This window comes from Aotus nancymaae, unplaced genomic scaffold, assembly GCF_030222135.1.
Source record: "Aotus nancymaae isolate 86718 unplaced genomic scaffold, 86718_ANA_hifiasm-v0.15.2.pri h1tg000008l, whole genome shotgun sequence".
In the NCBI taxonomy this organism is placed as follows: Eukaryota; Metazoa; Chordata; class Mammalia; order Primates; family Aotidae; genus Aotus; species Aotus nancymaae.
In genome coordinates, this window is record NW_026988419.1 from 912,763 (window position 1) to 926,120 (window position 13,358).

At 42.0% G+C, this 13,358-nt stretch overlaps 1 protein-coding gene across 6 annotated transcripts in view; it reads right to left on the reverse strand.

Annotated features, from left to right (window-relative positions):
• The window catches only part of LOC105704748 (UDP-glucuronosyltransferase 1-6), a 77,242-nt gene continuing 63,884 nt past the window's right edge, over positions 1 to 13,358 (reverse strand). For 5 of the 6 annotated variants that reach the window (XM_012434165.3, XM_012434164.2, XM_012434163.2 and 2 more), the window contains 4 exons: positions 6,351 to 6,482; positions 5,583 to 5,670; positions 5,084 to 5,303; positions 1 to 1,039 (listed from right to left, as the gene is read on the reverse strand). In XM_012434165.3, the coding sequence (XP_012289588.2) occupies positions 742 to 1,039; positions 5,084 to 5,303; positions 5,583 to 5,670; positions 6,351 to 6,482 (738 nt within the window). In that variant the 3' untranslated portion in view covers positions 1 to 741. Of the gene's footprint in view, positions 1,040 to 5,083; positions 5,304 to 5,582; positions 5,671 to 6,350; positions 6,483 to 12,245; positions 13,129 to 13,358 lie in introns of those variants that run through there. The other variant, XM_012434162.2, reaches the window with a different exon arrangement.

Genomic DNA, 13,358 nt, shown 5'->3' on the forward strand with positions numbered 1-13,358 from the left:
TATAATTTATATGAATTTATTAAGATATTTTTAGTTGTAGGAAACATCAGAAAAAAACACACTTGCCCAGCACTTCATTGCTGTACTTTGGGTTTTTATCAAATTCAGCTACATTTGACATAAGCATTAATTATCTTCTCAAATACACCGCCCACCAATTTTATAGCATCATTCTTTTTCCCCAAAGCAAGAAATCATATGCTGTTCTCAGTGCACTCCAAGCCATTCACTCATTTCACCTATGCTCTGAAGGTACAAAGCTTCCCCTTCTTTAAACACAGAAGGTGACATCTATGTAGCATGGACAGAGACGAGGACTGACCATTATTGGTAAAGGATCAATCGCAACCATCTACAGAAGCCGAAAGATAAAGTTAAAACTGCCATTTGAAGCAGAGGCAGTGGTGGGACCACCTATGAATCCCATACTCCAAAGCAGGCCACTTTTCTAACTAAGAAAAGTAACGTAGAATGCCAGCCTGTCCGCATGTCCTCTGAAAGATGGCCCGTGTCATCCTGATGGAAGACACTGAGAAGGCACGATACATATTAAAATATCTTTACTGACTAGTGATTTGATTATTTTTATTTAAGAAAAATTTTTAAAGCACTCTAGGGCTGATTAATTTATACAAAGTATTTCCTTAGTAAGAATAAAATGAATTTAACATTGATTCTGTTTTCAAGTTTGGAACCGATTAGGGAATCGTTCAACATTTTACCTTATTTCCCACCCACTTCTCAATGCGTTTTGGATTTGTGGGCTTTCTTAACTCGCCCTTTTTTCCCAAAGCATTTCCGGTAGCCATAGGCACAACATTTAAAGGCGATGAAGGCCACTGTCAGCACGATGGCCAGGAGGAAACCAATCACGTCCAAGGAATGGTACTGGTACCAGGTGAGGTCGTGGGCCGCAGGTCGCAGGTGTGGTGCACCCTTGTGCCTCATCACAAACTCCACCCAGAACACCGCCAGGTCCAGTGGCTCCACCGGGCGGTCCTTGTGAAGGCTGGAGAGGCGCATGATGTTCTCCTTGTAGCTAAACACAAAGACAGTTTCATTATGCCTGGAACACCTGTGGTCATGAACAATCCTCCCTTTATGCTTGCTGCCAGCTAGGAAGGCTACTAGATTTTCCAAACTTGGGAAAGGAAACCTGTTTCTATTATTATTGTTGTTGTTGTATTTAGATACAGTCTTGCCCTGTTGCCCAGGTTGGAGTGCAGTGGCACAACCATAGCTCACTGCATCCTCCAGCTCCTGAGCTCAAGCCATCCTCCTACCTCATCCTCCAGAGTAGCTGGAATTATAGGCATGCACCACTATGTCTGGCCAATTTTTAAATTTTTTGTAGAGACGAGGTCTCACTGTGTTGCGCAGGCTGTGCTACTATTATAACCTGAAAGGGAACCACACACATATTCTTAATAAACGTTCTTGATCTCTTTAAAAAAAGGAAGAGAAGGAAAGAAGAAATCAAGGAAGGGAGGCAGGGAGGAAGGGAAAAGAAAGACCAAAATTACATTTCAGAAATATTTTAACCTTGCTTCTACTTTTCTTCTTTTCTTTTTAGTGGTATTTTTGTGAAAAATTTCATTATACTTTCATACAGTAAAATGAAGAAAGGAAAATATCATGTCAGAAATTATAAATAGTCTGTTTGAAGTTTGTAAACAACCACCTCTGGACAAAGTAAAAGCCATTTGTAAGTGCCAAATTCAAGGTGATGATATATTTGTAATTCAGTCATTGAAACACTAAGCTATCCAGATGCTAGATTTAGCATGAGGCTGTGCCTGTGCAGCCACTTAGTGCAAAATGGATTTCTGTTTACTCCGGACGGTGTTGATAGCCCAATCAGAACATCGCAATCCGAAATGGGTTAGGTGCTTCAACCCTTGGTGCTAGAGGTACGAAGAGGAGGCTGAGGAGGAAGAGGAGAGGAAAAAGCAGGAGGAGGTAGAAATGGGAGAAGAAAAAACAAAAGACCCTCCTATTCAGGACTAATCATGATCACTGTTGACTGATAGAGTTTGGATATTTGTCCACACTCAGATCTTACGTTGAGTTGTAATCCCCAATGCTAGAGGTGGGGCCTGGTGGCAGGTGTTTGGATCACGGTGTTGGATCCCTTGCGGCTTAGTGCTGTCTTCCTGACAGTGAGTTCTCTCGAGTTCTTGTGAGAGCTGGTCATTAAAAAGCGTGTGGCACTTTCTCCCCAACTCTCTCTCGCGCATGCTTTTGCCATGACGTGCAAGCTCCCACTTTGCCTTCTGCCATGAGTAAAAGCTCCCTGAGACTCCCCCAGCAGCAAAGTGATGTCAGCACTATGCATCCTGTATAGCCTGCAGAACCACGAGCCAATGAAACCTCTTTGCTTTATAAATTACCCAGTCTTGTGTATTTCATTACAGCAATGCAGGAACAGCCTAATTAATACACTGTCTTTAAACATATCTGTAGTGTTATTTGGAAACATTAGTATAATGTAATATTAGTATTGGGCTATAAATCATGTTAAACATCATCTTCCTTTTATATAAATCTTAAGATGGATTTTCTTGGAAGCTTCTTTTTTTTTTCTTTTTATTATTATTATTTTTAATGAGATGGAGCCTCGCTCTGTCGCCCAGGCTGGAGTGTGGTGGCACAATCTCAGCCCAAAGCAACCTCTCCCTCTCAGGTTCAAGTGATTTTCCTGCCTCATCCTCCCAAATAACTGGGATTACAGGCACACACCGCCATGCCTGGCTAATTTTTTTTTTTTTTTTTTTTTAGTAGAGATAAGGTTTCTCCATGTTGGCCGGGCTGGTTTCAAACTTCTGACCTCAAGTGATCTGCCCGCCTCAGCCTCCCATAATGTTGGGATTACAGGAGTGAGCTATTGCACCTGGCCAGAACTTTCATTAATTCATTCAATAGTTATTGAGCACCTATTATGGCCTGGTTGTCTGCATAAACTGATGTTTGAAGATTTTCCACTTCTTTTTCTTTTGTGCAGGTACTGTCCCAGCTCAGAGTGTTGGAATCATGCAGATTCACAATCAGACAGAAATGGCTCAAAAATGAATAGATGAAAGTTAGTTAATAACTTGAGCTCATTGATTTGTGTTTTTTAAAAACTAATGTATTAGGGAACTTTCACCAAGTCATTCTTAGGTTACAAGAAGTTATCTATACTGCTGAACAAAGAATCAAAATTATATTAATAATGTGAGCCTCAAGAAGGAGCTGCATCAGCTCAGGGAAGAAGTCAGGTTTTAATGATATTGATGTGTGATCAGCATGTCCTGACATTGAGGTGGACAGAAGAAGCTGCTGGAAGGAAGAAATGGGAGCACACCACCCAGCACTCTAGGCACTTTTCTTTTTTATTTTCTTTCTTTCTTTCTTCCTTTTATTTATTTATTTATTTTTTTTTTTGAGACAGGGTCTCACTCTATTGCCCAGGCTGCTGGAGTGTGGTGGCATGATCATGGCTCACAACAGCCTCCAACTTCTGGGCTCAAGCAATCCTCCCACCTCAGCCTCTTGAATGGCTGGGACTACAGGCATGTGCCATGGTGCCCAGCCAACTTTAATCTTTTATCCAGTGGCACCACACACACATTAGCACCTCAAAGGTGGGAAGTCAGTCATCAGTCCTCCCCTGTTATCCCTTGCTCAAGCTAGTGTGTCCCCCTGTGTTCTATTTCCTCTCATCTGAACATGCTCCAGCTATTCCCATCTGTCTTCCGGGCTGCTACTTCCTTTGAAAGGAGGTAACCACAGGAGAAAGCAACTGACACTCTCATAAACACACACACACACACACTCTCTCTCTCTCTCATTTGAATGCACACGTGTACAACCACACGTGAGCACACCCACATGCACAAACACACATGCATGTATGCACAAGAAGGAGCTTCATCAGCTCTTTTCTTTATAAATTACCCAGTCTTGGGTATTTCTTTACAGCAATGCAAGAACAGCCTAATACACTGTCTTTAAATATACCTGTAGTATTATTTGGAAACATTATTATAACGTAATATTAGTGTTTGGCCACAAAGCATGTTAAACATCATCTTCCTATTAGGGTCTTGGGGTTTTTATAGGCACAGCATGGGGGCATGGCATTGTTGGATTTCATCCAACAATAAATCCAACTATCTATTGCTGGATGAAATCCACCACTGGCCACCACTTCTTCCCAGAACGTTCTGATAAGCCTACTACTAGTGAGCCTGACAGTAATATACTAACTTTCATGCGGAAATCACTTGCCTTTTGAACCACTTTCAGGGCCACGTTTGAACAAATTTGCCTTTGCTTTTGTTTGAAGCCTTTGTCTGCGATATCTTATAGCTCCCTCATTCATAAACTCCATGGACAAAATTTCTCACAGGTTCCAGTGCTGCGAAAAGCTGTACTTCTAAGCATTTGAGTTGTTTTTCTCTCAAGGATACATCTTATAATGGAGTACTTCTTTCTGTGCAGTTACGTATGGATCAGATATCTATTACATCAACTTTTTAATATAAATTGGCGTTTTAAATCTACCAGGGGAAATACAATTTTAAATAAATTTTATGATAAATTATATAGGAATTAAAGGATCCTTTTATAAAGTGAATAATAACCTCTAAATTATCTTACTTATAAATCCAGGTCAGGCACGGTGACTTATGCCTGTAATCCCAGCACTTTGGGAGGCCGAGGCAGGTGGATCACCTGAAGTCAGTAGTTCAAGACAAGCCTGGCCAACATGGTGAAACACCATCTCTACTAAAAAAATAGAAAAATCAGCCAGGTGTGGTGGGCGCCTGTAATCCCAGCTACTTGGGAGGCTGAGGCAGGAGAATTCCTTGAACATGGGAGGTGGAGGTTGCAGTGAACCAACATCACACCACTGCACTCCAGCCTGGGTGACAGAGCAAGACTCCATCTCAAAACGAAAGAAAAAATCCATATTTTTATGTATTTGTTTTCATGTTTGAAACAATGCTATTAAATGCTACATAAATGTTTTCGTATTTGAAACAACTTATCATGAATGCCATGGCCAAAGTACAGTGTTCTTCTATATCTTCTGTGTTACCTTTTGTCATTGATGACTGCCTTTAGGGCATTTTCTAAATCTTCAGAAGTCATTTCAAGAACATTCAGGGTCACGCCAGCTCCCTTAGTCTCCATGCGCTTTGCATTGTCCATCTGATCACCAAACAAGGGCATCATCACCATGGGAACGCCATTGCATATGCCTTCATAAATACCATGGGAGCCAGAATGGGTGATAAAGGCACGAGTCTTCGGGTGACCTGAGGCGCAAAATAGGGAGGATGTCAGCAGTCACGTCTCTGAGTTCAGTCTGACACATCTAAGTTCTGAAAACACTCCAAAGACTAGGCGTTACTCACATGCCCTTGCAGAAATTTCCAGAAGAAAATGTGGGTTGAGATGCCCCACTAGATAAAAAGCAACGTAGGATATGTTGGCCATAATATTTTCAAGCTCAACAATCCTTCAGAACAGCTGTGCTTAAGCCATTTTCTTAATGTGACCCTCGTTTGACCCGCACATCCAATCTCCCAACATACCAAGCAGATCATTTTGGGGTAGCCACTTAACAAGTATCGTATTGTTCGCAAGATTCGATGGCCGGGTTCCAGTGTACCGCCACAGGACCTTGGAGGACAAAAAGAACAGAATGTAAAGAAAGAACACAATATGACTAAAAAACAAATCTGCTATACTAACTAGAAACGGGGGGTCCTCTGAAGGAACATAGCCTTCAGCAGAGTGGGAGACTCAGTGCTATGAAGGCTTCTGAGGACTGGCAACTTCCGGTGTCTTGTTTCGGAGGTTTATGCACTACGTGTAGTTGGTGTATGTACTGCATGAATTTGTGAAAATTTATCGAGCTGTGCACTTAGGATTTTTTCACTTTCCTGTACTTCAAGGGAAAGTTTGCTTAATAAAACAAGTGGATGTAGAACTATGACAGCAGAAATATAAGACATAAATTCCATGTCCTAACCAACAGCTTTTTGGAGAAATACTTCTATTCAATATGAATAAATAATATTCTATTTATTTTATTTTTAAATAAATTCTCCCTAATACACTTTTGAGTCTCTTAGAAAAAAATCAGCCTTCCGAGTGCAGTGGATCATAGTTTAAGAGAGTATTTGAGAGTCAAATTGAAAACAATGACAACAACCACAACCAAAAACCTTTGGGTTGGGAAGTGGAAGGGAAAGCTAAGTCTGAAGTTCCAACTAAGAGAATTAATCTGGAAGCTGGAAGTTTCACAGGCTAGAGCTCTGTGAAAACAGATATGAGGCCATAGTATAGAATCTTCTTACTGTCTGAGGGATTTTGCCCAAAGCATCAGCAATTTCCATAGCTTTCTTCTCTGGAATTTCTGAGACCATCGATCCCAAAGAGAAAACCACAATTCCATGTTCTCCAGAAGCATTAACGTAGCCTTCAAATTCCTAGAGCCAGAAGAGAAATTTTCAGTTAATTTTTTTCTCATATTCTTTGAGGACTACATACAATAAGTTATGAATTACGTATCTTCCTCTTAAGAATATGATTAAAGGCACATGTGTTTGAAATAGAGTAAAAAAATTTAACATGTACGTTTCATAGTATTTTCCTCTCCTTTACTTCTTTCTAAAGGAGGAAGGCTTCTTGCTTACAGAATTATCTATGGGCTTCTTCCTTGATATGCAAAATCCAGGTAATGTGCTAATTTTCCAAAAGAAAAGCACAGGTACATGCACATACATGTACACACCTGTACATACACACAGTGACACAGAGCAAGGCATCAGTGATAGGGAAGGGAAGAGCTGGGAAGGGCATGGTCCCTTTAAATGGTATGAACATGGGGAAGGGAAGTGCTGGGTAGAAGAGGGTGTGGTCCCTGGTGAGGGCTCCACCTCCAGGCCTGTGCCCACGGACCTAGGTGAGGACAGGCGTTTTTGTTTTCCTGCCCAAATGTTGCATTTCCCGAAACCACCCTCGCCTGCTACACCCCCATCCTGTGCCTATAAAAACCCCAAGACCCTAGCAGGCAGACACACAGGCTGGATGTCAAGAGGAACTCACCAACAGGCACTGGCATGTTGGCAGGCCACCGACCAGCAGAGTGATGTAGAGTTTGGCTGAGGCAGTTGGAGAAGGACCTAGGCCAGTAAGCAGCCCAACTCCAGGGGAAAGCCTTCCCACTCCATCCCCTTCTCGCTTCCCCCATCTGCTGAGAGCTACCTCCACTCAATAAATCCTTGCACTCATTTTCCAAACCCAGGTGTGATCTGATTCTTCTGGTACACCAAGGCAAGAACCCCAGGATACAGAAAGCCTTCTGTCCTTGGGAAAAGGTAGGGGGTGTAATTGAGCTGACTAACACAAGCCACCTATAGATGGCAAAACTAAAAGAGCACACTGCCACACGCCCACTGGGGCTTCAGGAGCAGTAAACATCCACCTCTAGACACTGCCGTGGAGTCAGAGCCCCACAACCTGCCTGTCTGTATGCTTCCCGAGAGGTGTGAGCAGCGGAGAACTGAGAATGTGAGCCACGTCCCATGTCACATGACCTGTGAGGAGGACAAGGACACTTTTCCTGTTTCATCAGCATGGCAATGCTTTTCCCACTGTAGATTTTCATTGGTCCAATGAATCTCCCAAGAATCTCTCAAATTCTTTTATGGGTTTATTTTATTATTATTATGTATTTTTTACTTTAAGTTCTGGAATACATGTGTACAATGTGCAGGTTTGTTACATAGGCATACATGTGCTGTGGTGGTTTGCTGCACCTATTGACCCATCCTCTAAGTTCCCTCCCTTTGCCCTGTAACCCCCAACAGGCCCTGCTGTGTGTTCTCCCCGCTGTGTCCATGTGTTCTCATTGTTCAACTCCCACTTAAGAGTGAGAACATGTGGTGTTTGGTTTTCTGTTCCTGTGTTAGTTTGCTGAGGATGATGGCTTCCAGCTTCATCCATGTCCTTGCAAAGAACACAATCTTATTCCTTGTTATGGCTGCATGGTATTCCATGGTGTATATGTACCATATTTTCTTTATCCAATCTGTCATTGATGGGCATTTGGGTTGGTTCTATGACTTTGCTATTGTAAATAGTGCTGCAATAAACATGCATGTGCATGTGTCTTTATATTAGAATGGTTTATATTTCTTTGGGTATATACCCAGTAATGTGATTGTTGGGTCTAATGGTTTTATGTTTCTAAAAAATACTGAGGGCACTAATAAGATTGTGTGATGTGGCAGGGCTTGCCCAGAACTGAGGGGTTCCCTGGGACATGTGACTTACAGTGCTAGAACCTGAACAGTCCTGGGGAAGCCAGGATGCTGGTCACCCTAGATGTGAGACACGCTAGATGCTGAGACTTCTGACAGGGCTCAGCAAACACAGTTTGCACAGCAGGACTCCTGCCAAGCCTGATTCGGAACATGACCAGGAAAGCCCCAGACACTGACCATCCTTCCCGCAAGGTAAGCCCCATCTCCCTGCCACCTTCACCAGCCCCAGGCCTTCGTGAGTCCTCTGACTCATAAGGGCTGTGTCTTGGCCTTTTCCCTGGGGCGAGTCATCCTCTCCACCACCACGCTGCATTTTAGGTTTGTAGCAAGAACATCCTGAGGACGGTTTTTGTGAAGTCCTTCCTCCCTAGGGTCTACACCACATCTTTCTCCTCTCTCTCTCTTTCTTGGAGAGAGACAGTTCATTCCCAAGTGCTCTTCAAGCTCTTTCTTCTGAGTGATGGTAAATGGCTTGCCTAAACTTCCTAGGGCCTTTGCTCCTTCACGAAACCCACTCTTCACACTGAAGCTCATCTGGAAAGGGCTGAGCTAAGTACTCCTCCTTGTACACCCTGCCATGCCCACTCAGCAATCAGCAGGATGTGATTCACACAAAATTGAACCCACAGGTCCATAAAGATCTGAAGTTAAATAACTGGATATCACGAAAGTTTAAATGGCACAAAAGTTCATCTAGAGATTCCCGCAGGGCAAACTGCAGAAAAGTTGTTATCATGGCCAACACCTACCTGAACCAGCGCTTATGAGGCTCAATAAAGGTGAAGTCCATCCCCTACTTGGCAAAGCATCCCTTAAACTTCGCCCTGACTTCACAGCTACTGGAATAACCAAAGAGTGAAGCAACATATTAACTGAAAATAACACTCCAATCGCCCACCATTGATTCCCTTCCAAAAACTGATGAGATCCCCCTGAATGAGAGAATTTCCCTCCTCTGATGAGACTTCCCCACCCAAAATGAGACATACAACTTCAAAATTTTACTAAGAATTTTGTATTTTTAGCTTAGGCTTTTAATAATATTTTCCCTTCCCAAATGCATTTCTTTTTTCCAGAATTCTTCTTTAGCACTTAGACACCATGTTGGACACCTGTGACTTCACCATGATGTATTCTCAGTAACCCACATGTATCTCAACCTTCCCTGCTCCCAAGCTTCCCCCTCCTGGCCATCTCGAAGTCTCTGTCCTCACTAATCTTACATTTGGTTATTTTTCTCAGACTTAACATTGTGATTGTCATCTGTGAAGCACTGCTATCTCACTCTGGCAGGGGAGCGACATCCTGGAACTCTTGAGTTTCATTCCTTTTCTCCCAAAGTTGTTCCACTATCTCTTTTCCTTCAGACACACCAAAGACAAGCCAATGCCAGGCTGTGCTTTCTCTATGGACTTTTTTGTGCAATAAAGGTTTTATATTTCTTCTTAAAGTTCAGGAGTTTTATCAAGAATATTGAGCATAGAACAATCACCACAAGAGGAAGGGAAGTCTAAAGTAGCATTTTTAGTTAACAAAGGAAAAAATAAAAACAGTAACTTGATCAACCAGCAAAAATCCAGAAAAGGGAGAATGGCAAAGTCAACTAAACATAGTAAACCGAGAGAGTTACAATCAAATCTATCAATTGTTAGATTCAAACAGGCAAAATGCACTATTAAAGCAACAGTCTAACCAGATTAAAAATACCAGCTCTATGTTGTTTAAAAAGGAAGAAAACTTGACGACAAAGCAGTACTAAAGATGTGCCAGGGAAGTGTAAACAAAAATAATACAGCAGTGGAATTTCAGATTAAAACATTCAACAAGACAAAAAAGGTTACTAAAAGATACAATTTACAAAGATATTTTCACACCTAAGCCTGCTTGCACCAAACAAGGCAACAACCAATATGCAGTCCACACAATTCACCACTTAGACATTTGTGGTTATGTCAATAAATGCCAGAAAGGCAGCTGGTGAAGTTCGGTGCCTCTCCTATAAACATCCTCACATAAAGAAGGAAATTATTTAAATCAATAAAGACTATTGCCAGAAAACCATGGCTAACATAATTCAAAATAATGAAATGATAATCAATTTCTACTAAAATAGCAGCAAAATGGAAATCTTTCCTATTGCCAAAATTATTCAACTGTTTTTAGAGATTCTAATAAATTCAATAATCCTGATATTTGGCATGGAATTTAGAACAGAAGAAACCAAAATTTCTTTATCAACAAATGACTGCCTATTATTTTTACTATGAAAATCAATATTTTGATGAGATACCTGAATAGTGAATAATCAGCCAGAGATAGAAATGGAAAAAATAACATTCACAGTAGTGACCCCAAAAAACCTGTAAAACACCTAAGAAAAGATGATTGAGAAAGAAACAGAACAAATGTTTTTTAAACTACGAAATATTTTATCTTTTTAAAGGAAGTGTTTAAAGTCACAACAACAAAAAATCCTGGAATACAAATTGTAACGTTCCTTTGTGGGGAACTAGATTAGATCCCTAGTGGAATACACTGTATGTGGTACACAAATACCGTGAAATACGGTTTCATAGTTTAAACAGTAATAATATTTAAAACTAGAGTAATATCCATGACATATTGGTAAGTGAGCAGTGGGGATGCACTGTTACTCTATTTTGTAGAAAAAGCAACCAAAAAATTCTAAATGTGTGTATATATACTGGTATGTAACAGCTGGAGTACAAAGAACTATAAAGAACTAGTGGGGAGTACTCTCTACCCAGTAACTCGACCTCAGTTGGCACCTTTCTTCCCATTCATTCATTTATCATGTATTTGGTGAGCACCTATTCTGTGCCTTAGGTGCTGATATTTATGGGGCGCCAAACACATGCAGACCCATTGGCAGGTGTTGAGGATGCAGTATGCAGTGCATGTGATTAATGCAAAGTCACACGTGCCCCTACATGGCTCATGATGTGAAGTGGACAATCAACAACTATCTAAGTGAAATGACTGCCATATTTGATGTGCTATGAAGGAAAGTGCACAGGAAATTTTAAAAAGCAACATGCAAGTCATGTTGGAGGTATAGTGAAAATAAGGTCCAGTGCTCTCCGAGGGTGGTATCAGTCCCCTTAATGGGAGCCAGACTCAGCACTTGGGAATCACCTGGGCTGCCAGTAGATCCTCAGCCAATCTTCAAAGGATAAATGAATGAACGCTCACTGAAATGTCCCCTCCTCAGAGAGTCCTTCCCTAGCCCTCCACCTGAAGGAGTCTCTCCTGTTCTTCTCTATCCTCTCTGCTGAGATTTAGATGAGGATGTGAATGCTACTTTTTACATACTTCAAACTCTGTAGGTGAAAAATGAACGTAATAGCACGAGAATGAAACCCACGACCTTTCTGTATCACGTCAGAACCTGACTGGTGATTCACTCATTGGAAGAAAAGGGACTGCAGGATCCAGCTTCTTATTGGAATATTTAGAAACTGGAGTTTTAACCAGGATCACAAAGGCAACTTTCATTACCAGGATCTATCATCAAAGAATGATTTCATCAGTTCTGAACTTTGTCTGCCCGACTGAATCCAGGGCAAGGCGCAGCCTTCAATTAAGTTTTCTGCAAGGTGCCCCAAATCCAGCATTCTGTGCTTATGGCATTTAACAGCTTGTTGTTTCTAATTGATTACTATCCACTGGAGCACACAGAGTAAAACATCCAAGCCATGCTTTCCCAAAATCTCGGATACAAAGAAATCATCCAGAAGATGATGCCAAAGACAGACTGAGGCCTAGGAGTCAGAAATCAACAAAAGAGGGCATTTTAAACTATCTCAGCATGCTCGCTCCGCATATATCTGAGGCTAGTTAATCAATCCAAAGTAATACCTCTGAAAGAATATGTGCATGTAAAGGTCCCACTCCAATACACACCTGGGATAGTGGATTTTTGAGAAGGCAGTTGATCCCACCAAGGAAAACCATATTAGGCATGATGGGCCTGGGGTAATCCTTCACAAAATCACTTCTAAACATCCAGATAGATGCAGAGCTCAATAGGTCCTGGACAGTCACATCTCTCTGAAGGAATTCTGAGGCAAGTGTTGCATATGGGGAATAAACAATGTTGCACAGAAAGTTCTGTGAAAAGCCAATGAGCATGTTCTTCACCCGCTGCAGAAAGGTCATGCGATCTGAGTTAGCTGACAGAGGCTTGGGCACGTAGGAGAATGGGTTGGGGCACTGGGTAGCCTCAAATTCCAGGTTGCATGGCAGTGCATGCAAGTAGAATACAGTAGGCAGAGACAGGTGCTGGGCTACGATGGGGCCACAAGGAAGGAAAGGGTCTGTCAGCATGATATCAAAGCTGCTTTCCGCCAGGAAGGCAATGAGCTCCTTGTTGTGCAGTAAGTGGGAACAGCCAGACAAAAGCATAGCAGAGTCCTTTTTTATTTTCTCGTATGTTTTGATCACACGCTGCAGGAAAGAATCATTCTCAAAAACATTATGACCAAGACTAACAAAAGACTCTTTCACATCCTCCTTTTGGAATGGCACAGGGTACGTCTTCAAGGTGTAAAAAGCTCCCTCTCTGATGTACATCGAGGCGTCAGGTGCTAGGACAACTATTTCATGTCCCCTCTGCTGCAGCTGCTGGATGGTCCCAAGCATGCTCAGCCAGTGGCTGCCATCCACTGGGACCAACAGTATCTTCCCAGCATGGGACACCACCGGACCCAGCACACACAGCAGCAGGCCCAGGACAAGCTGGCATCCGCCCCGGGACTCTGCAGCCATGGTGACTTTGCTCCTGCCAGAGGTTCACCCTCTCCTACTTATATAGATGGCAAGAATCAATCGATAGACCGAGTTAATGTTTGATGGCATCACATGACTATAAAGCTGTCAGTCCACAAAGGTAGCAGGGAGTTGACTTTCAGAGAAAAGAAGGTGGAGCTTTACTAAGTTTCTTAATAGACAACAACAGTTGAACTGGCTGAAGTTTCATATGCAAATCACATTCTTGAGTGAACACAGCAAAGTAGC